The sequence below is a fragment of the Mytilus californianus genome, unplaced genomic scaffold, assembly GCF_021869535.1.
Source record: "Mytilus californianus isolate M0D057914Y unplaced genomic scaffold, xbMytCali1.0.p SCAF_12, whole genome shotgun sequence".
Lineage (NCBI taxonomy): Eukaryota > Metazoa > Mollusca > Bivalvia > Mytilida > Mytilidae > Mytilus > Mytilus californianus.
This window is the reverse complement of record NW_026262604.1, coordinates 54,491,738-54,516,700: the sequence shown is the minus strand read 5'-3', so window position 1 is coordinate 54,516,700 and position 24,963 is coordinate 54,491,738. Positions and strand designations below refer to the sequence as shown.

Below are 24,963 nucleotides of genomic sequence, written 5' to 3'. Positions count from 1 at the left end.
TGCAATTCACTATGCTGTTGCGAATTGACCCCCCTCCCCCATACAAAAAAAAATAAATTACCCCCCCTTTTTTTTTTGTGAAATACACTATGCTGTTGCGTATTTGAAGAAATTTTCTCTGAAATGAAAAAAAAAAATTGCCCCCCCCCCCCACAATTTCTTTTTTACCCCCTCCCCCTCCCTTTTCCAAAAAAAAAAAAATCTTTCCCTCAAGATATGGTCATAATCTCAATTCAAATTTCCAATGGAGTTTGCAACCATGATTACCAATTTAATTACAACATAAAGGTCTTAAATAGATAATTTAAAAGCAGTGTAAGGGAGGTAATCCAACATTGTTTAATTTTGTTTTTGGATTACCTCCCTTACACTGCTTTTAAATTGTCCATTAACCAGGAAACCCTAGTTTTTTCCCCTTTTTTGTTCCTAATTCCTAAACGGTTTGAGCCATAACCCCCAAAGCCAATCCTAACCATCCCTTTGTGGGAAACTTGTGGTATAATTTCAGAGAGATCCATACACTTAAACACAAGTTATTGTCTGGAAGTTACAAAAATGCTTATTTTTGGCCCCTAATTCCTTAACAAAATCAATCCCAACCTTCCTTTTGTGGTATTGAACCTTATGGTAAAATTTCATAGAGATCCATTCACTTAAACTAAAGTTATTGTGCGAAAACCAATGTGTCTTCGGACGATGACGACGACGCCAACGTCATACTCATATACGACCGCAAAATTTTTCAATGATGCTTCAATTGTCTGATAATTTCTTAATAAACTGTTATCACAAATTTATGTCTCGCCTTTTTGTAATTTTGATAATACAAATGTTGAAATTAAAATAGCAATACTTTAACACTGCATAACAAATACAATTGATTTATTATAAGTCGGTCCCTTTAAACAAACCTAAACAAAAACATTAACTTGTAACTATGTAAAAGTTTCAAAGTCAATAAACCATGATGAGGGGGTGGGGCTATATAATCTCCATGGAAACGATACTTGCAAATGCCAATCAATTTGCATACCAAATATCCTTGACTTAACATTAGCAGTTTATCTTAAACTGATTTAATCACAAACTAATACATGTAAACTAAGCAAAAGTTTCAAAGTCAATAGACTATGACTGAGGGGGCGGGGCCAAATATTTTCCATGGAAATGAGATGTGCTAATGCTAATACAACTGCATACCAATTAACATTGGCCTACTACTAATGGTTCCCTTTGAACTGACCTAATCACAAACTAATACATGTAAACTAAGCAGAAGTTTCAGGGTCAATAGACCATGACTAAGGGAGCAGAGCCAAATATTCTCTATGAAAATGAGATATGCCAATGCTTATACAACTGCATACCAAATATCATTGACATACCACTAGTGGTTCTCCATAAACTGACCTACTCACAAACTAATACATGTAAACTAAGCAAAAGTTTCAAAGTCAATAGACCATGACTGAGGGGGCATGGCCAAATAATCTCCATGTCAATGAGATGTGCCAACGCTAATACAACTGCACACCAAATATCATTGACCTACCACTTGTGGTTCACCATAAACTAGCCCTAATCACAAACTAATACATTGTTGACGCCGCCGCCGACGTCTTGCTTTTTGACTCCGTCAAGGCGAGACAAAAATGTTTCATTTATCATTCTTAAAGTTAAAATAGTTTTTTTTCACAATATAGATCAAGATACAAGATATAATGTCAAACAAACTTTTTTTATCAAGAATTTCCTGTCAGCTGTACAAGAAAAAAATCTCTGTTTAGCCAAACTGCATGCATATGTGCCTCGTTTGATTTTTCGCAAAAATATTAAATCAAATAAAAAGTTTTGCATGCCTGTTAACTCTTTAAAAAAAAATTATGTTAGGGAAACCAACATTCAATTTTCAATGGCCTTACTGTATGGTGTTTTGTGATCTTTTGTTTGTCTTTCTTCGTTTTTCTTTAGTCTACTGACATGTTTTTCAACTGATTTTATTGTTTACATCCCTTTGTACCGTTTGTCTGTGTGGCCATTAAAATACTAAAATAGTTTGATATTCTTTTTTATTAGTTCCCTGCTGGAGTCAGTAAATATAAGTATGTAAAACTAGAGGCTCTCAAGGGCCTGTGTCGCTCACCTGTATTTACTGATGCTTTGGAAATAATGTAAAATAAGGTTAAAATTATAATTAATAGTATTATATATTAGATATTAGTGTTGTTGAAAGAAAACTTATTTGTAGTGATGGTATTTAATTAGCACAAGAAAATCTTGAGAGTCAAATAATTAAATTTTTCGGATGGTATCTTAAAATGAGAAACTGACATGAAGAAAACTAAACATGGACCAATTAACCATGAAAATGAATTAAAGGTTAGATGAACCATGCCTTTTGAGTACTGTAACACCTTACAATCATTTTACAATCATTCCACACACAAATAATTTCTACAGAATCTGCAAAAGTGACCTAATCATAAAAACTCAATGTTAATCATTGATCCAAGAAATGAGGTCAAGGTCGTGTAAACAGTCTTACGAACATGAATATATGTTACATTGATTATTATACCACATATTAACGTCCTTTTACTCATAATAAATAATAATGGTATCTCTTTATTCATAAGGCAAAACAGAAATTCAACATAGAGACAAAGATATTGCCAATTTACATGTAAAAAATATTGAGCATCAACAATTTAAATACAAAAATATTTCAGTAGATTATATATCATCACAACCATTATTCAACGCAACTTGGAATGTATAAGAATAAAAGTTGATTGTACAATGCATCAGGTGGTTAATACGGTACAGCTTGGTAAAGATCTGACACGAGTTTACTGTCCTATCCATAATCTATTCTGTAGATAACTAATATCATAAAAATATCAGGTCAATTGAATCAATAAATGTATCAGAAAACAACTATTCATACAGAAATTATTGTGTGCATTGATTAATGTGATTTTTTTTAAAAATGGACAAAAATGTGAGATTAATTATTGCGATTTACGGAAAATATGCATATAGATATATGAATCAGATATCAGAGAGTGAGTTTGAATTATTGCGATACTCACCCTGTCGCATTATTCACACTAAAATAGACCTTGCAATAATTTCTGAATTTACAGTGTAAGAAAAATGTAACAATCCTAAAAATAAAATTCAATAGCAATACAAATGAGACTCTACTAAACATGGTATATTTATGCAATAAAAACATAAACGGCACTAGAATAAAACAAAGCAAATTTCCTGAACAAACAAGTTTTTTCAATGGCATTTAAAACATAAGACTTTATCAAAAGAACAACTAGATGTGTTTGAATAAAAACAATAATAGAAAATAAAACTAACATGTAATATATCTGACTATGCATTATTATATCAAATATAAAAGAATATCAACAAATAAAACTACTTGATATATGTATATATAAAATGTTTTTCCAGTATTATTATGCAAATCAAGACAATGGATATGATAGATACATTGTTCAATCCAGTAATATTATAGTTCTAAAGCCTAATGTGCTTAATAAAAAATACTGGATATATCAAATTGACCATTATCCTTAAAAAAATAACTTCATGACGTGCAGAAAAGGTGCCAGTATTAAACATGAATCATGTATATTAACTAAAGGCCCTTGTCATATTGTACTGTTGAACAGACAGTCATTCAATAATGTTTTAGCAATAATGGAAAATTTAAAACCGGTTTATTTTTAAATTGTTTTGATGTTTTAGGATAATTCTAATAGTGTTTTTGTCTATGGTTTTTAACACCTTGCTTTTAGAATGGTGTTATCAAATGAATTGAAAAGGGGAAAGACCATATATATATATTCAAAATTGCCCTGCCAAAACAGGTTCTAATCATTCAATAGCTTATTAATCATTACCCATTTTTCAAATTTAAATGTAATATAAAACAAGAGTGCACAGATGAAACGTCTCGCCTGCTTTAATGACTATTGATTTTATGCTGAAAGTCTTAAAGATGAAGGCTTTGCAAAAAGTATCACATAAACATAACATTTTTAAAGATCTATGACATGAGGTAAAGGTCAGATAAATCCTGTCAGATAGACAATTACACCTTACAAATTTGTTATACACCAAAAATTGTTGACCTCTTGCTTATTGTAATTGAAAAACAGACAAAAACACAAAAACTTAAAAACATTGATCAATGAACAAGGAAAATGAGGTCAATGTCAGATGATACCTACAAGACAGACATGTTCACCTTACAATCATTCATACAACAAATATAGTTGACCTATTGATATAAGAACTTGAAAAATAGACCAAAACACAAATCATAACATTGACCAATGAACCATAAAAATGATGGCAAGGTCAGATGAAACCTGCCAGACTGACATGTACCCGTTACAATCATTCCATACACCCCATATATTTAACCTACTGCTTATGGTATTTGAGAAACGGACCCAATCACGTAACTTTAACCTTGATTACTGATCCATGAAATAAGGTCGAGGTCAGGTGAACCCTGTCTGATGGACATGCAAACTTTACAAAAAAAAATCAATTTGACTGCAGTGATGCACGAGTGCAAAATATTTGAAAGCCCAAACCCTAATACATTGTAGTACAAACTTTGAAGAGCTGATCAAACCAAAAAGGGGCCAAAAGTGAAGCCAAACCTCGACAAGAAATCAAGGCCATGCATGAGGGAGATACCTCCTCCAAATGTTGCTTAACTACATTGTGTATGTATAATTTACTTTCTGATCAAACTTGGAATGGCCCTTAAAACCAAAAAAAACAATTTATAAAAAAATAAAGACTTTTATAAACATAATAAAATGAGATCATTAATTATTTTTAATCTTCTATAAGGTATCCACAGATGTTGAATGTCAATTCACATGAATAATAAAAAAAAAGCTCAAACAATGGTGACTTTACAAGTTCCAAAATACAAGTGTATTTGAAATTATATATTTATAAAAAAAAATAAATCATATGAAAGTGTAAAAATACAAAAATTGTAATGGAATTCAAAACCCTTCGCAGAGAAAAACCAATAAAACCTATTTACAAGACCACATTTAAATTCATATTTCAAATTATATAAATAACAAATCAATATATATATATATATATATTTATCTAACCATTTAAAAAAAGAAAAAAAATCTCATACAAAAATGAGTAGCAACATGCATTAATCACACTGTGCAGTATCATACATTGACAAATATAACATAATCTCATTCTAACATTTGGACAATGATTAGCATACTATTAACATGGTTAATATAAAAGATGTATAAATATAGAATAATGGCATTTTTGTTTTTGATACTGACTTTATCAGCAAGAATATCAAGCGAGCCCGCTAGGGCGAGCTGATATTCGAGCTGATGAAGTCAGTATCAAAAAATAAAATGCCATTATTCTTTTTATCGGCAATTTGTCATAACTGTAGGTTTTTTTTTGTTGAGAATATGAAGTAGAATGAAATAGCTAGTAAAACTACTTTTACGCGTACAAAACGTTGGGATAGTTGTTTGGTTGTATGAATGACGTCGCGTGCATTTCATTGATAAATTGACGCGGATGGATTTGAGCACGCGACGTCGCTGCACTTATACATGACGTCATTGCCTTATATTTTCGTGTATCAAGTCCTGTCCATGATCTTGAAAATATTAGGCAGTAAGATCAAAGGGAAAATGTACAAATTGCTGATAAAACATAAATACCACACAAATATATTTAGTACAAAATTGCCCTTTTTTCTAAATATTCAAATATATATAAAATCAATTACAAGTCAATTATTCAAAAACAAACAAAACTTCCCAAGCCTCTTAAAATAGTTCATGCCTAAATATTGGTCTTAACAATAAACCTTGTTAACCTTCTCTACTTGAACACATGTCAACATTGTTGGTAACATGTTATTAAGCAAAAGTGATGAAATTGGTGAAGAATCATTTAGTTATTAATGTAAAAAATTAAATTTAACAACAAAAATATTAGTACTAATATTAAACACTGGAGAGAAATTTTGCACTTGCTATTATCTGTTGTCCATTTATTAGGTAAATCCAAATGTATATCATCAATGATGCTAGCCTTATAATCTATAATGCCAGACACATGTTTGTCTATATAATACTCATCTTTGGCATTAAAATCAAATAAGCAGAAGGGCCAAATAAAGTACGCCAAAAACCAGAAAAAAAAATTGTGCCAAATGTTACTAAGGCCATTATGCCATGATTTTTTTCTTCTTTAGTATTGCGACTGATTTTAACATTTTATGAAAAATAAATTTGAAGAAAAAAGGAATATAACAAAAATACCCAACTCCAAGGTAATTTCAAAATGGGAAGTCCCTTATCAAATGGCAAAATCAAAAGATCAAACACCTCAAACGAATGGAAAACAACTGTCATATTCCTGACTTGGTACAGAAAATGACAGTATGAATAATATTTCATGGCAGACCAGGAATGTTGACTATGAGGAAGATGATACTCTCATAACTCTTGGTAACCAAACGTCCTAGCAGCAATATAAAATACAAAAAATCATTCTATAAACAAATCAACACACATCAACACCATGTATATATAAAAAGCATTTTTTCCCTGAGTATTTATCTTGAGATTTTACATCCTTTTACCATGTTTACTTAAGTCTAGAGTCTCCACGTAGCATGTGGAGCTCATAGAAGGGGTATTGGCATCGCTGATTGAAAAGTTACTCCCTACCAAGATCACATAATAATTCAAAACACTTTGTTACAGTTAATAAAAACAAAAAACAAATAATCTTTTGTGCATCAGCAGCAACATGTATTTCTTTTATAAAGCCCTGAAGATATTTTTGCACAAATGCCATGCACATTTGGTCATTATAATTTATTATAAATAAAAGTCCAGTTAAGCAACAATTTTAACTATCAAGTTTGTGCAACTGAACATAGGCGGCTTTGTCCATGTTGTCAGAAATGTTTTTCTTATAAACTGGTTCCTTGTGTATTGATGTTTTCTTTGTTTGATTCTTCTTCATACTATCATTCATCAAATCGGCTACAATTGAACCCATTTTTTCTTTCAACTTCTGTATGATACATGGTTTCACAACTTCATTTTTGTCAGCTTCCTTGTCAATAGTATTTTCATAATTCTTTGAATGAAAAGCACTTTCCGTATTCTTTTCTTTTTGACCTACATCTGAATTCAGTTTTATGCTTCCAATTCTATTTGAATCTATGTTTCTTGCTGAGTTTTCAACAGTTGTTTTCAAGTCCTCTCTTGCATGTCTTTTATTATCACATGTCATTTGTAGTTCGTTCATTAACTTCTCACGTTCCTTACATTTGGATCTAGTATTTTCGACAGTTGGTATCACAAATTCTGACACAGCAGCCTTATATCCTTGTATTCTGTATGGTAGAACTTGTTCTAATTCGCAGATTTTATCACTCTGTTGTCTGTTCATCAATTGTTTTGTGTTTTCATTGAATTCTCTACATGACGACGGTCTAGTTGATGTTTCCTGTTGTGAACTTGTTTTAAGTTTTTCATATTTATTTCTTTCCTCAGTTTTTGTCTTCCCTGTAATGTCTAAATTTCTTCCAAACAATTTCAAATCAGACATGTTTATATCACAATCTTCTTTTCTAGTAAAATTTTCCTGAGAATCTGAAGATTCATTGCCAATATATTTGTCTAAATCAACACCTTCGTAGACTGTTATACTACCCATGCTACATGTGTCATGACTATCTCGTCTCTTGTTTCTCAAAGAATAATTTTTATCAAGTCTTTTTTTCTTATCTATCAACTGGTTTGTACATTTTTTTCCAAGTTTATTTCTCTTTCTTTTGGAAGAAAATGTTTTGTTTTTTAGGTTTGGAAAGCTAATTTTATTATTTTCCCCCTTATAAACTGGGATTTCATTTCCATTAAGTGAATCTATCTTTCTTTCTGTTTTTCTGAGATTTTGTTGTTTACTTATGTTACCTTCATTAGTTCTAGCAACTGCTTTCAAGTGTTTCTTATTCTTGATTTTCTTGCAAATACTTTCAACATTGACCCTTTGACCTCCATCTTTCTGTTTTCGAATTTGATTGGCTAGTATTGTTTCTGCCTCTTCAATACCAATAATTTCAAAGTTTAACGTTTGTTTTTCCTTGTTCATGTTGTTGTCCCTTCTTAATGTAGTTACATCTTCGAATTCTTTAATGCTATGCTCAGCGTTGTTAACTTGTATTTCCCTTCCTCTTGACAATTTTGTGATATTTTTAGGTTCTCTATCCTTATTCATACTTGTCTCCTCTAGATCAATTCCAAAATATTCCCCCTCCGATTGGTTTAGAGTTTCAATTATTTGTTCGTTGTCAATATTATCAGAACTTTTGTTTCTTATTTCATATCTGTCCATGCCTCTTGTAATTGTTTTGTTTTTATTTAAACCAGGGTCACTTATTTTAATGTTATTGTCTTTATATATACTTTTATTTATATTTTCCAATTTGCTGAATAAATCTTTCTGTGTTTTTTTTATTGACTTGTTTCTGGTTTTCCTACTTTTGCTCTTTTTCTTTTCTTTCTCTTTTATATCTTGAAATGGGGTATACTTTTGTGGTGGAACCCTTCTTAATTTTACAGTACATTCACTTACAAAAATAGTTCTATATCGGTCGGGAGATTTTACAGGTCTGCCACTTCGGGTTTTTGGTATTGTGGCATCTACATCTTGAACATTAAGCTTCTCAAGTTTATTGCATGCTTCAAAATTACTTTGTGATATGATGTTTTGTTTTGCCACTTTGTTAATAGGACGTTTGCTTCGACAGACCATTTCACATTCTGTAGTAAACTGATTTCGTTTTCTAGGTTGAACTTGACCTTTTTGTTTTGGCGCTTTCCTACGACATGCAGCTTCATCTTTTTTCCTTGGTCTACTTCTTCTTTTAAGTGTTGATTGTGACTTACTTTTGATGTTTCTTGTAACAATTGATAGATCTTCATTCTCTGTTGATAGTTTTCTTTTCTTTGTTTGAAGAGATCCTACTGATGTTGGTGTTGGTCCATAAACAATTCCTTTTGGAAGCTGACTTGTGTTGAAATCAGTAAATTTTCCTGATTCAATCGCTATTCTTTTCTGTGCAATTCGGCGAGTTGCATATCTTGTCTTATATACTGGACTTTTTAAATTAAAGAATGGCCCTAATGAGGCATACTGAGTGTTATGTATTGGACTTGTAATTCTAAATGCACCTGGAGACTTCAGTGATCTTATGGAGGTCTTGCCTCCTTCACTCCCCATTCTTTTTTTAGCTAGTCTTTGTGATGCATATCTTGTCGGATACCTTGGACTCTTTATATAAAGTGGACTTTTTATAGAAGACCCTTTAACACTTTGAGTATCTTCAGGAATGTTCAGAGTTGAATGATTACAAAGTCCTTGTCTACATACAAAATTGTCAAGAGTATCGGATGGACTCAAAATAGAGAAGTCTTGAGATTGTGATGTGTCCTCAAATGTATCAACATCTGAAATTTTTTTTATTCTTTTCTTTGCTATTTTTAACTCCGCATATCTGGTTTTGTATCTAGGACTCCTAATAATGGGAATTTGTCCTACTGCAGCAATTGGAGAATCTCTATTGCTTATCTTTTTCTTGACTAAAGGCTGAAATGCCCTAATTGACGGTTCTTTAATACTATGTTTTATATCTAGTTTTGGAGAAAGGGTTTCATTAAAAGAATAGTTTTTCTCTCTGCTTCTTTCATTTAACAACTGAGATTCATTCTTCATACTTATTCGATTCATGTTTAAACGTTCATAGACTTTAGTTGGGAATGTCTTGGCAGGAGATTTTTTCTTAGTGCTATTATCTCTACTACTGCCATCACTTGATTTCTTTTTCATCTTGAAATACCTATTTTTTACCATTTCTCTAATACTGGCAACCTTTTCTTCCAATACAGAATTATTTTCACCATATTTTTTTCGAATTTTCGAGACAGCTGATTGAAGTGCTCTAGTTTCATCAACTGAATCCTTTTGATAGAAAGCATTTGATATAAAAGGTTTGTTGTCAATTTTGCTGATCTCAAATTTAAAGTTCCTTTTCAACCAAATATTTTTCTTCTTCATGCATCTTTTAGAATGTAACTTTTGATGTGGAATGTCAATTTCTATATCACTTTCTAAACTAGAACAGTTATCTGTCATCAAATTGTCATCATCTAAAATGCTTCCATCATCAGATTTACCGCTTATAGGACTATACATAAAACTAGCTCCTTGCAGGGTATTTTCAACACTTGAATTTTCCTCTTTATAATCAAGGTCCCATACACCTGATACATAATCCTGGGTTGAATTGCTTTCTAGGTCTGATGAGCTACTATTTTCTGAAAGTGTCCTCTCAGGTGTAGCATCATCTCCAGGAACCGTGCTGTCATCAGCAAGATAACTGCCATGGCTACTCAATGATTTATGGTCATCACTATCTATACTACTGCAATCTTCAATGGTTGTCTGATCAGCCAGGTCATTATCTACACTACTACATTCATCAACAGAACTGCAATATCCCAACATTGGTTTGGCAATAAAAAATGATACATTCTGATCGGCTTTAATGAAAACACCATCTTTTTGCTTTTTCTTCTTCCTAAAACTAATTTCATTATCACTAGAATCAACATTCTCACTGTATTCACGTGTTGCCTTTGGTGACTTAATAGTTATTTTAATGTTTGGCCTCTTAAAACTAATTTCAACTTCACTGTCAGACTCTTTAGTTTTTTTATGAACACTTTGAGTAAAATATCCTTTCTTCACAATGTCTGGCATAGAAAAACTTATTTCATCCTCACTGTCATATCGTTTTGTATTTTCATGACCATTTCTAATCTTTTTCTTGGTGCCTGACTTTTGAAAGATCCTTTTTTTGTAAGATTGAATGAAGGACTTAAATGGGCTTTGTTTGTCATCTTCTTGAATGTTACCAGGATAAGCTGAGCTGTAAGTAGACTTTGGAGAGACACTAGCATATGATTGAAGTTTGGGTCGAAATTGCTTACAGATTTCAGTTTTGCCAGAGAAATATTTTTCTAATAAGTTTTCTGAAATGTTTTGTCCAATTTTTCTTTCTTTATCAGTTTTACTTTCATGAAGTAGACTTGACCCCTTTACAGTAAATTGTCCCATGAGATTCTCATTTGGATTCATACCACAAATTTTAAGATTCTGATTTTTACCTTTACTGTTTCCAATGTAGTTCATCCTAGATGAAAAAGAAAGATTATTTCCAATATTATCATCCTTAAATTTGCCATTAGTGGCCTGCTTATCAATCTCTGACAATAGACTATAATGTGAAACATTGTTTTTTGCATCCTCTTCTTTTGCAGAATTAACGTTAGGCGTGATATCCTGTCTATTAAAAATACTGTTGTGGTAAATGTTAGGTGTGTTCGAATTTTTAGTGTGGTCAAGCTTGATTAAATCATAACTCAAATTCTCTTCTTTGGTTATGTCAATACTTTTATCTTGATTTATAGCTCTCAAACTAACATGACTTCCAGAAGACATAATACTACGCCCAGAGTGTCTCCTTTTTCTAGGTTTTGATTCAGTTTCATCATGTACATGACTATCGTCAGAAAATTCACTTATATCAATGTTTTCAAACAATGTTATATGTTGTGGTGATGGCCAAGATAGCAAATTATCAGTTCCAGCATAATTAGACAATTTCGGCAAATCTATCATTTGATCACCAACATGATTCAATCTCCCATATTCACTAACACCTGATGGATTAAAACTACTATGTGATGGCTGGTTTATAGAATTCAGAGGATTTTGAAATGACCTGATATTACTACTCACTCCATTTTCCCATAGTTCGAAATGTTCTTCAAATTTGTCGTATTGATTCAGACTGCAATCTGGCTGAGTTGAAATTTTGGGATTTGTTCCTTCCAACCTTTGTGTATTTTCAAGTAAAGATTTTCTCTGATTAAAACCCTCCAGCTTTCCAAAAAGCAAAAATGAAACTGGACCTTTTTTGGAAGTAACTGATGCTTTATTCATTTCATCAGTTTCTCTTTGCCAACTTTTTGACATTGGATGAAAATGTTTGACTGCTTCATTGTCCGTATCTTCATCCTCTGTAGAAATGTTCTGTTCATCAGAGCTGGCAAGTACGTAAATATCTGTTTCAGAATCAGCTTCAGAGACCGTTACAGCATCTGATTCATTTTCTTCTGTTGATGTATCTTCTGTCGAAGGTGACCTTGTCAGCTGATTCCCACTCAAACCAGTATGCATATGTCTGATGTGAATTTTTAATTGGTTATGCTGTGCAAACCTTGCATGGCAAAGCTTACAAGAAAATGGCCTGGGATGCTTGTGAGTCCTCAAGTGCATTCGTAATTCATTAGCAAATTGAAAGGCTCCAGGGCAAAAGTTACACCCAAAAGGCTTTTGGCGCTTATGTTGCAATAAGTGAGCATCTAAAAGTGGCTTTCGAATGAATTCTTTGTTGCAAATGTCACACTTGTATGGTTGCTCATTATGCATTCCATCAGAAAGTTCTGGTGTGTTTCTGTGTGTAACATGGTCCTCTATTTCATGCTGTTTAAGATCAGAAGCATTTTCAAACAATCTGTCACAAATATTACACAGAAGACTTGTTGGTTCATGTAATTTCTTGTGATTTTCTAACCAACCTTTATGTTGAAACTTCTTGTTGCAGATATTACAAGCATACTGTTCAGATTTTATATCTACTTGCTCTGAATATTTTTTGAAAATATCGCCTAACAACTCATCTGTATCAGCAGGTTTATCAAAATGTGTCATTCTGTGTTGATTTAGTTTAACCATTGAAACAAAAGTCTGGGAACAGTGATCACAAGCATGTTTTTTACTGTTTTTGTGCATTCTATTTTGATGTATACGTAGATTTTTTATAGTTGAATAACTTTTGGAACAAAATCCACACTGATATGGAGTATTTCCTGAATGAACTCGCTCATGTATAAGGAGATTTTCCCGATTAAGGAATTTCCTATTGCAAAGATTACATTCGAAGTGGTCTTCTCCATTTTCATGCCAATGCATATGTGTTCTAAAATTACCTACCCTTATAAAACTTTTATCACATTGATCACATTTATAAGCTTTTTCCTCTTCGGAACTTATTGTTTGTTCTCCTTGTGAGATGTCCTGTTCAGTGTGTGCACTGGCCTGATGAAGGATAAGATACTGTTTATTAATAAATGCAGCTGGACACTGATCACATCTGAATCTGAATTCAATAGGCTGATTTTTGTGACTGTCAAGATGACTTTTCAGTTCATTGGGCTTGGTAAATCCAATGTAACACAAGTGGCAACCGTATGGCTTATCCATTTTTGAAACTTGCTACTAATTTTGTTGCTCCTACAAAAAAACAATGTAGATATCAATCATTCTAGGATATGAAATATGTGTTGTCAAATCAATGGGACTTTCAAACTTGTATAAACAGATTTTTGAGAAAAACTTACTTCGCTAAGAATAGGTATATTGTCCATTTGATATATATATTTGCAGAAAAAAATTCTTAAAAATACATTTTTTCAAATTAATAATGTGTTCTGTTGTTTATATATGATATATACATGATATACAAACTCTGACTATTAATTTCATAATTTTGGGTGTATAATTAAAAAAGTTTCCCTTTAGGTCTCCATGTTAATTTAATTTTTTGAAGTGTTGATTACCTGATGGAGTAAGTATGAATAGTGTAACAGCCTTCCAATCAAAACAAAAACAACATACATGTGCTTTGAATGTTTGTTTCTGTGTACCATGTGACTTTGTATATTTACATATTAAGATGACCTTAACTGACCTTCAAACAAAATTAGATTTCATGTCTTAATTGTTCTATATATGATGGGATTCTGCATTGTCCATTTCCTATTTAGAAAATATTAGATATAGTATAAACAAGTAAACAGTACTTTATGCCTGTACCAAGTCAGGAATATGACAGTTGTTTTCCATTTGTTTGATGTGTTTGAGCTTTTGATTTTGCCATTTGATAAGGGACTTTCCGTTTTGAATTTTCCTAAAATGAATATATATTATTTTCTTTAATATGTATACCTTCATTTGTTATGTTAGTAGACATGACTTATAACAGGATTTTTCCACTTTTTATGTTTAAGTTTAGGGCAAGGAAAATAAACAGCTGCGCCATGAGCGCATGATACGCCCGTCGTCTTGTTTGTGAATTTTTATGCAATAAGCATAAATAGTTTCTGACATACGGCATGACATGCGAAAACCCCCCCTTTTTTTTTACAAAAAACTCAATATCTCTAAAATAAAATTTGAATCAAAACCAAAAAGTATACAGATCTTTAGATTAATATAACTAAGAAGTGTGTAAAATTTTAAGCAATAATCATAAATCTTTTTTGAGATACGGCGCGACATGTGAAAACCCCCCTTTTAAAAAAAAAAATCAATATCTCAAAAATAAAATTTTGAATCAAAACCAAAAAGTATACAGATCTTTAAATTAATATAACTAAGAAGTGTGTAAAATTTTAAGCAATAATCATAAATCTTTTTTGAGATACGGCATGACATCTGAAAAACCCCTCCCCTTTTTTTACGAAATACTCAATTACTCAAAAATAAAATTTTGAATCATCACAAAAAAGTATACAGATCTTAAGGTTAATATAACTAAGAAGTGTGTAAAGTTTTAAGCAATAATCATAAATTGTTTTTTGAGATACGACGCGACATGTGAAAAAAAACACACACCTGTTTTAGTTACTAAGTCCCATAACTCAAAAAGTTTTAATCTTATTTCCACCAAAAAGTATACAGATTGTTTGACCATCATAAGAAACAACTATGTTAAGTTTCATGAAATTTGGATAAGTCTTTCTCAAGTTACGGTGCGACATGTTTACGCCGGACAGACAGACGGACACCGGACATTTGTATACCATAATACGTCCTGTCAAAAATTGACAGGCGTATAAAAAAACATTACTCACATCAAATTTTTTATAATTTTCCTGAATTGTTTGCTACCAAGATGTGCATTTTGCAAATAAATAAATAACTAAATGTATATTAATTTTATTCTGTTTTTTTTTTATAAACTTTTCAGAACCTCTTTGTCTTGTTATGAAACTCACCATGATTAAAGCATGAAAAGCTCGCTTATAGTCCTTTGTAAGTTATAGAAATATTCATTCAATCAAAGACAATATTAAAAAAAAACGTTTATAAGGAATAAAAAAATGAAATAAAAAAGATCTAGTAATAATAACTTTCACATTGTTTCATTTCCAAAATCATCTATGAATATAAGTAAGTTTACTTGTGAAATGATATAAAATCAATAATCAAAACAATAAAGTGATGATGATTTTCATTGATGTCCTTTAATATTAAGATAGGTAAAGTCACATGATACAAAGAAACAAACACTTAAAGCACATGTATGTTGTTTTTGTTTTGATTGGAAGGCTGTTACACTATCTATACTTACTCCATCAGGTCATCAACACTTCAAAAAATTAAATTAATATAAATAAATTTGGTGTATTTACTGTCTTCTGATTGGTTAAAAGTCTTACCTTTATTTTCAATGTTGTCAATTTTTATGGCGACACGCCCACTCTGACGTTGTATATTCATACGCCAACATGTGTGTACGTTGTTATTGTTAATAAAAATAATATAAAAAGCTCTTTGAGCGTTATTTTTGATAGAAATTTATTTATAATGTATGGCTATTATTTATTTTGAATTTATTGAACCATAAAATTAATTTTTGACTCTTCACATTTTACATAATCCACTTCGCGAATTATTCAATGTGAAGAGTCAAAAATTAATTTTATGGTTCAATAAATTCAAAATAAATAATAGCCATTCATTAAATATAGAGACCTCATGAGAAACTTTTTTAATCATAAAGCAAAATTTATGAAATTAATAGTCAGAGTTCGTATATATATCATATATTAACATACATCAACATGATCAAGGAACAAAATTTAAATTTGAAAATATGGATTTTTAAGAATTTTTTTCTGCAAATATATAGATGTCAAATGGACAATAATTATAATGCTGCCCTGTAATAAATTACTGAAATACTAGTTTATCCTGTTGACATGTACCCAATATTGTTTTTTTTTAGGAATTCATGCGATTCCCTCACTTTTTGGTATTTAACCTTGATTTGTCTCTTCTTAAGGATGTTAGCTACTCAACTTTAAAATAACAAGCTTTTTAAAAGACTGCTATAAATTGATAGTATATAGATAATGGAAATAAAACAGAACAACAAACTGTTAACACAGAGATATGTCTCGCCTGTCCACATAGAATTCAGGAAAAGACAATCTAATGGACAGCAACATTGATTATTAATTCAAAGTCACTGGACCATGATCTTGTGGGCAGGGCCTAGAAACTGATATGTACTGATAGTAATGCAACTTTATACAAAATATCATTGATCTGTTACAAGTAGTTCTTATCAAAATCACTTAAGCAGAAAACTTTACATTGAAAATTGCTAATTAATTCAAAGTCACTGGACTACGACCTAGGGGGCAGGGCCTCAAAATAGTCATCAAACAGATATGTACTGATAGTAATGCAACTTCATACAAAACATCAATGATCTATCACAAGTAGATCCTATCAAACTAGCTTTAGCAGAAAACTTAACATTGAAAATTGCTCATAAATTCAAAGTCACTGGACAATTACTTAGGGGGCAAGGCCTCAAAATAGTCATCAAACTGATATGTACTGAAATAATGCAACTTCATAAAAAAAAATCAATGACCTAGCTATCACAAGTAGTTCCTATCAAACTAACTTATACTCAGCAGAAACATTGAAAATAGCTAGTTAATTCAAAGTTGCTGGACCATGACCTAGGGGTCAGAGCCTCGAAATAGTTGTCAAACTGATATGTACTGATAGTAATGCAACTTTATATAAAATATCAATGATCTATCACAAGTAGTACCTATCAAAATTACTTAAACAGTAAACTTAACAATTGTTGACGCCACTGCTGCAGCCGTCTCTAATAAATCAATCCCTTTGTCTTGCTTTCCGCAACTTTAGTCGCAGGCAAGACAAAAATTAAAGGTTTGTGTCCATGTTTTTGAGATACAAGCCATTAAAAATTTGACAGAAATATGCTCTTTAGATTATAAATTCATTTAACATTATTTGGTACCCTTTTTAGGTTTCAAAAACTATGAAAAAATCACAAAATGCTGGTAGGAGTACAGATTTGAACACAAAAATTACTTACATACTATGCAAGGAAGAATTAATGTATATTTAAAAACTTATTACCGGTTTTTGTTGGGATATAGCCTTTTTCTGCCTAAGTTGACAAAAAGCATAATGATCAATCTATAACACAATACAGTACACCTATATACATGATATAATCAAACTCAAAGTACCACATTAAAATATTTTTCTAAACCTTAAAAAGACCACTGTCAGATACTTAGCATGCATGCATTAGTGTGACGCACAGTTCATTATTCTATTGTGCTGTATTTGTGTTCTGTCGTAAATTAATTTTAGGTGTTCGTTGTTATTCTGTGGTTTACATGTTGAAATGGACTATTATATTATTTATTTATGTTGTTCTCTGTCCTGAATGTTCTTGAATTTATTTGTACTGTATTCCTGTCATGTAATGTTGTCATTTTAGCAGTATTTTTAACATAGCCATATAAGCGGGAGGTTTGGCTAGCCATAAAACCAGGTTCAACCCACCATTTTTTCTTAAAATGTCCTTATCCAAGTCAGGAATATGGCAGTTGTTATCACATAGTCCTTGTCTAAGTATGTTTGCGTTTGTTTTTGTAGCAGTTCAGTGTTTCTGTTGTTCAGTCAGGGGAATTACTTAAATGAGTGATTTCTTTAATCACTATTTCAAGTAACATTTTTCCAGAAATGTTGGAAGTAAGAGTTGTCTTTCTTTAATAATCACCTATTTAAGTAGTACAAATAAATCACTAGACTAAGTGATTTAATTTTATTGTAGCTTTAAATATATAATATTAATGATCCAGGGACTAATTATGTTGCTAAAATTATCAGAACCAACATCTGTGTTTATAGGATGACCAGTCATGTCAGGTGATGACCTTGTACTGAATCTGGGATAATGACATGAAAATCACTTGTTTAAGTATTATACCTCTATTTTCTTCCAAAAAAATCACCTCTTTAAGTATTATTATTTCAATTACCCCCACTAATTTCAACCCCCCCGAACAGTAAAATTTTGGTCGCGAACAGTAAAATTTTATTACATAATCTGTAAGATGAAACCTTGAATTTTACAGGAAAAATACTCCCACTGCTGGGAAAAATCTGTTAAGAAAATATTAGTTCATTATGTAAAGCCTTCATTATAGCATTTTTTCAACAAATATAGAATTTACAGATGAATGATTGCATCAAAGGCATGAACCTTGCTACTTAAAGAAGCAAAAGGTTCTTTTTTTTCAATTTTACTAATAATTAGATATAATCTAAACCTGTATGTTTAAAATTTTGGTAAAACTACAAAATCACAGAATTTCTGATTTGCTACTTAAATGAGTGATTTATAAATCACTTATTTCAGTAATTCACCTGACTGTTGTTCCGTTTTGTTTCCTCTTATAGTTGATGTGTTTCCCTTGGTTTTGGTTTATGCCCAGGATTTGTTTCAGTTAAATCATTTTATGACTATTGAACTATTGACTTTTGAAATACTACTATATATATTGCCTTTATTAATGGTGTTCAATTTCAAAAAAATTAAGGATTCCTCCAGCTTTAAATGATTTTGTTCTGCAAACTTTTGCTCATACTCAAGAACAATTCTGTCAAGTCTAGGCCTTTTATAGCTGACTATACAGTATGAGTTTAACCGTCATTGAAGGCAGTATGATTGCTTACGTCCAAATCATTTAAACCATGTGGATACTCCTGATTCATTTATTTTCGTGAATACCAATTTTCGTGGATTAATTAAAAAATGTAGTTTCATGGATATTCAATTTTGTGGTTTTGCCAACAGTCTACATACAGGCCAAAAAAAATTTGTACTTAGTTGAACATTCAAATTTGTGGTTCATCTATATCCAGGATATTTGCCACTGGACGTTAAACAACCAACAATCAATCAATCTATATCCAGGAAATCGACGAAAATTGATATCCAACGATAAAAAGGAATCCACAGTTATGTTTTCTAATTGGCAACTGTACCACATCTCCTTATTTCTATAGGGACGTGAATTATAAGAGTGGTTGTTTTGTCTCTGCAGTTGTATTAATTGTAATATTTTCAAAAGTATACAAATTCATTTATTTCCACTTCACAGTTTTTTGTCCATTATCCTGATTATCATAATGATACTTTAACAATAATATATCTACATAGCTAGCTCATATCCAGAAATCAACGCCACTTTGCCTATTTGAATATTATACTAAAAATTCAGATACGGGTCACGGAAATTATATTGAAATGATAGGGAATTTTGAAAAAAAATGTCTGTTTTAACTTTAATTTCAGTGATAGACAGGTTGCGGGGACAGCAAATAAATATACACAACAATATACACCATTTAAACGAAACATAATGACTGTCGTTGCAAAAATCAAGGTTCCTGAGCTATTTTAAAAATCGAAGCAAGAGGCTTCTAACATTGCAGTATAAAATACAGGCTAAAATGGCTGAAACGTCAAATTTGCAAACTTCGTGTTGAAAATTGGCAAACAAGGTCATTACAAAAACAGGTTGCCGGATGAAACTTGAAACTTGAATGTCCAAAGAATAAGCAAGTCCAAACCTTGTATGTGTAGTCCTTGAACTCTAGGTTCCCACGTAAAGTTAAAATGCCCCTATTTCAAGAAGAATAAACTCACGAAAACACAAAAAATTCACTAAATCCTCGTTCATTGTTTTGATTTTGACCGCCTGACAACTTTACCGAAATATCAGAGTGATTATAAACAAGGACTCTGTGATGGGCAAATTATAATATCCGTGATTTAAAGGCCAGTCCAGTTCAAACTATTATCCGTGTTTTAAAGGCCAGTCCAGTTCAAACTATTATCACGTGGTACAATTCTCATTTTCATATTATGAATATTAATTAGCAAAAGTACTACTAATTTCTGGCTATGTAGGTCATTGCCCCTGTTCATACTATCACTGACTATCACATTTCAATTTTAGTGAATTCAAAAATCTGGGTTAAACCCTATTTTTGCATATATTTTACACAGTTCACTCTACACTGAACATGTGTACTAAGTTTCATGTAGATGTGGTCATTAAACAACTTAATCCAAAATTTTAAACAACCTTCAACCAAAACTTTAACAGTCATTATGCCAAAACTTTAATTGACCCTTAACCATGTTAACTGCAACTTTAGCCAACTTTAAACCAAAACTTTAACTGACCTTAAACCATAACTTTAACTGAACATAAACCAAAACTTTAACAGACCTAAACAAAAACTTTGACCAACCTTAAAACAAAACTTTTATAGACCTGAAACCAAAACTTTAACTGACCTTCAACAAAAATTTTAACCTGATACACACTTTCACATTTCCATGCTCAGTGAAGTGTAAAATCTTAAGTCTTAAATATATATATAAAAAAGTTCACTACATAATGAACAAGTGTACTAAAATATAAGTTTTATCCTGATGAGTGATCTGATCAAAACCAAAAGTCCAAAATTTTAGCCCTTTATGGGACAGATGGATGCACTGACCAGTAAACTTTAACTTAATGCCCCTCCACTAGCTTAGGCGGGGCATAAATATTTGCACAACTTGTAGATTATAAACAATCCAAATGACATATACTATACAATAGTATAAAAATATTTTATCATTTTCTTTTTATAATTCCATACTAACATGACTAACCTACATGACCTATTTCTTCTTAGTTTGCAAATCATCAATAAGCATTTCTAATTTAGCTGGGGTACAAGAAACACATTTGTCTATCTTATTTGTCCCCTTAAATAAATATTACAGTTAATTTCTTACTTATTGAAAACAAACCTTTTTCAAATGTTGACAATTACTGACAATTGTTTTCTCCTCCGTTGAGTCTTTTTAACACCTCACCACCCATTACAACCTGCCAAAGATAACAGATGTCTCAATATTTCTGAGTTCACTGTACAGCATATAATCTCCATCATTGCTGACAATTTCTCAAGGTGATTGTAACAGATGTCTACAACCTTCTATATATATTTCAACTCGGTTGTAATCATTTTTAGTTGCTTATGTCATATACATGTACATGTATATTAATAATGTAAAATTTAAATCTTTTAAACAAAAATAAGAAAGACTTAGCTTCATGTTGAGCTTCAAATCAGTGATCTCTGCAGATAACTTATAATCTTAAAGACTAAACAGCCTATTGTTTATGCGCATTGTTTAACGCATCTTGAGTGTGACATGAAAGCTCTATGACACTGATTCCAGCTCAACATTAAGTGGCAGAAAAGAATGTCCCATTTCACGTATTTCACGGAATTCATTATGATGTAGATGTATGCGTCAAAATAAGTTTTGTCATGAAAACTGGGATTAACCGGTGCAAAGTGCTAGTGAAAATTCAACAAAAATGAACACCAAAGATACTTTATTACATGTAACCTTGACATTTAAACTTTAAACTACAAATGTTGGTTTTTTTTAACATGTGTTCATGAGCAGATCTTAATTGATTAATGCTTAGAATTGTAACATTTGTGATATTCATAATTGAGCTTTTAAAAGTTTAGGCCAATAGAAAATGGTTCTAGTAGTTTCATTCTACAGGTACTGGCACCAATTTTGACTTTTACTTATTTTCTGGATGGAGTAGTTAACTGATTCAGTTCATTCTTATTTTTACTGATAAATTGACAAAACCTTTAAAAGAAAAAAAAAAGGTGCATTGTATTTTGTCATTTGTTTCATTCAAAATTGTCTTATATATTACATTTTACAAACTAGATGTGTTGGAATGACACGAATGGCCCCACTCACAAAAAAAGCTTGAAGCCATTTTTAGGAGTTGAAATTTGAGAATGAAAGTCTTTATAATTGTTGTTTTCATGAAAATTTTCAAAGTCCAAAGCCTGTAATTTCTGCAAAATCAGGGGAGCAGAACCTTATGTACACTCCATCTGTAACTCATCAAACTACATGTACACTCACATACTATAAATCAGCTCAACATGTGAAGGCGTTTAGAAAAAAAGTCTGTATAATTGTTATTTTCACGAAATTTTCAAAGTCCAAAGCCTGTAATTTCCTCAAAAATCAACAGAGCGGAACCAAATGTAAACTCAATCTGTAACTCATCATAGTAGACTCACATATCAGCTCAATATGTGAAGGTGTTAAGAAAAAAATCTGTATAACTGTTCGTTGTGGAATGATGGAACGAGGGATAAGGGTAAAACTATATGGCCTCGACCACTTTGAGGCGGGGCAATAAAAACCACAATGAAGTTAATTTTTGGTACAAAAATTGTTATGTAAGGTCAACAACTAGAATAAGGTGTCAATTGTTTTTGTATAATTTCCATTTTTGTAGATAGATATTGTAGATGTTTGTGGTTTTCTGTCAATCTACATGTATTGTAGTTTTCAAGCTATGTATACCTGCACTGTTTTCAACTTTACTAAAAATCATCATTTAATAGAAAAGTTTCTATAAAATGATTTGGGGTTGCAGTCATATTTGGTATTTTTGTTTCTTGTATTCATAATGACATAATTGCTGATGATTTTTAATGTTCATTATCTTCCCATATCAGGCATGGGACGAATTACATTGCAATGTAATGCATTACATTACAATTACTTTGACAAAACCATGCATTAAATTACAATTACATGTATTTATCAAAGTAATGCATTAAATTACAATTACTTTTGCAAAGTAATGCATTGAATTACACCTTACATTTTTAAATTTTATTATTAAGTGAAAAGAAAAATCAAGCATTTTGAAAAACAACATGAAATCACAAAAGATTCTAGCATATCCTTGGCTTTAGTATGGATAAGTTTAGACGAGAGATGTTTTCTGCTTGGAATGTTAAATTTTGGGTCAAGGTTTTACAACGTTCTTGAAGTTTTGGCTATCAATTGTAGCAAACAGATGTAAATCACCAGCAATACACTGAAATAATGCATCTGTAGCCTCCTTTTCCATAGGATCATCCCAATGATATTTCGGACTACTTATCAGAGTTGGTTGCTCTTCTATCTTTGATTTTAAAGTTTTAATATATATAATACATATCTGTGTTTCTCAGAAAAGAAGTGACAGAGATGAAGTTTAATCTTCATTTTAACTTAATGTGAACTTTTCTTTTATAAACATATGTTTGTATTTGTTTTAATTTCAATCAAAATATTTATTGAGAAATTCTTTCCTAATTATAAAATAAACACAGAACTTAATTTATGACCAAATGTTGTTGATTGTAAAACAAACTAATTAGTGTTTTATGACAATGTTCAATTGTCTGTTATTTAATTATGACAATGCACTCTCTGATCTTTTGACAACAATGGAACACTTTTACAGTAATGCTTTTCAAATATCAATCTTTTTATGCAGGAAAATATATGAAATAATTTGAAATAAAAAACTAAGTAAGAGAATGATAATCCCATTCTTTATGATTAGGTACAAGTGGGTAAAGTGTGAAAAATAAATAGAAAATCAATATTCAAATGAGAACTTTTTAGTTAATCAAGAAATCTTATATTCTGCTTTTGTTAAATATCAAACAATCTGTTAAAAGATATATATATAGTACCAGGGAAAAAGTAATGCCATGTAATGCAATGTAATGCATGAAATTACACAACTTTTTTGCTAAAGTAATGCATTAAATTACAATTACATGTAAAATTGCCGAATTACACATTACATGCAATTACTTCGAAAAATGTAATGCATTAATTTACCATGCATTACAATTACAAATTTGCATTACCCCATGCCTGTCCCATATACATGATATAGCAATGATGTATAGTATATAGATTGTTAGATAAAAGACAAAACTGATGATAAGTCATATTTGCAGTTTTTTGTAGATTTTATATATATACATGATATATGTAATATTGATAATTTTTTTGCTGATTACATTTTCTTTCTATTTTTTTCTATAGTTTTTAAAAGATAATTACTAAAATATAGCTATAAATTTGGGTTTCAAAAGAGTCATTCTACATGTTTAAGGGAACTAATTGAAGATTATCATGATTATGAAGACTCAATTAAAAGTTTCAATATATTGTCTGTTTTGGTAGATGTTAAAATTGAGAATGGAAAGGGGGAATGTGTCAAAGAGACTACAACCTGACCAAAGAGCAGAAAACAGCCCAAGGCCACCAATGGGTCTTCAACACAGCAAGAAATTCCTGCATCCGGAGGCAGGCTTCAGCTGGCCCCTAAACAAAAATGTATACTAGTTCAGAGAAAATGGACGTCACACTAAACTCTGAAACATATAGATGAATCAAAATAAAAAAAAACATACATTTTGACATACAAGACTAACAAAGGCCAGAGGTTCCTGACTTGGGATAGGCACAAAAATGCAGCGGGGTTAAACATGTTTTGTGAGATCTTAACCCTCCACCTATACCTCTAGCCAATGTAGAATAAACAAACACATAGCAATACATACAGTAAAACTCATTTCAAAGGAAGTCTGATTCCGATGTTAGAATAGGTAACAGAAGTAACTAAGCAAAATGACAATGATCAACATAAATTAACAAAGGACTACTAGCAGTTACTGACATGCCAG

At 31.2% G+C, this 24,963-nt stretch overlaps 1 protein-coding gene across 1 annotated transcript in view; it reads right to left on the bottom strand.

The window, feature by feature from the left end:
• Positions 1 to 2,609: 2,609 nt before the first annotated feature.
• LOC127722025 (uncharacterized) overlaps positions 2,610 to 24,963 on the bottom strand; it is a 39,565-nt gene continuing 17,211 nt past the window's right edge. The window contains exons 3-4 of the mRNA XM_052228878.1: positions 21,185 to 21,263; positions 2,610 to 13,476 (exon numbers count right to left, since the gene is read on the bottom strand). Coding sequence (XP_052084838.1) covers positions 6,958 to 13,446 — 6,489 coding nt within the window. The 5' untranslated portion in view covers positions 13,447 to 13,476; positions 21,185 to 21,263 and the 3' untranslated portion in view covers positions 2,610 to 6,957. The remainder of the gene's footprint in view (positions 13,477 to 21,184; positions 21,264 to 24,963) is intronic.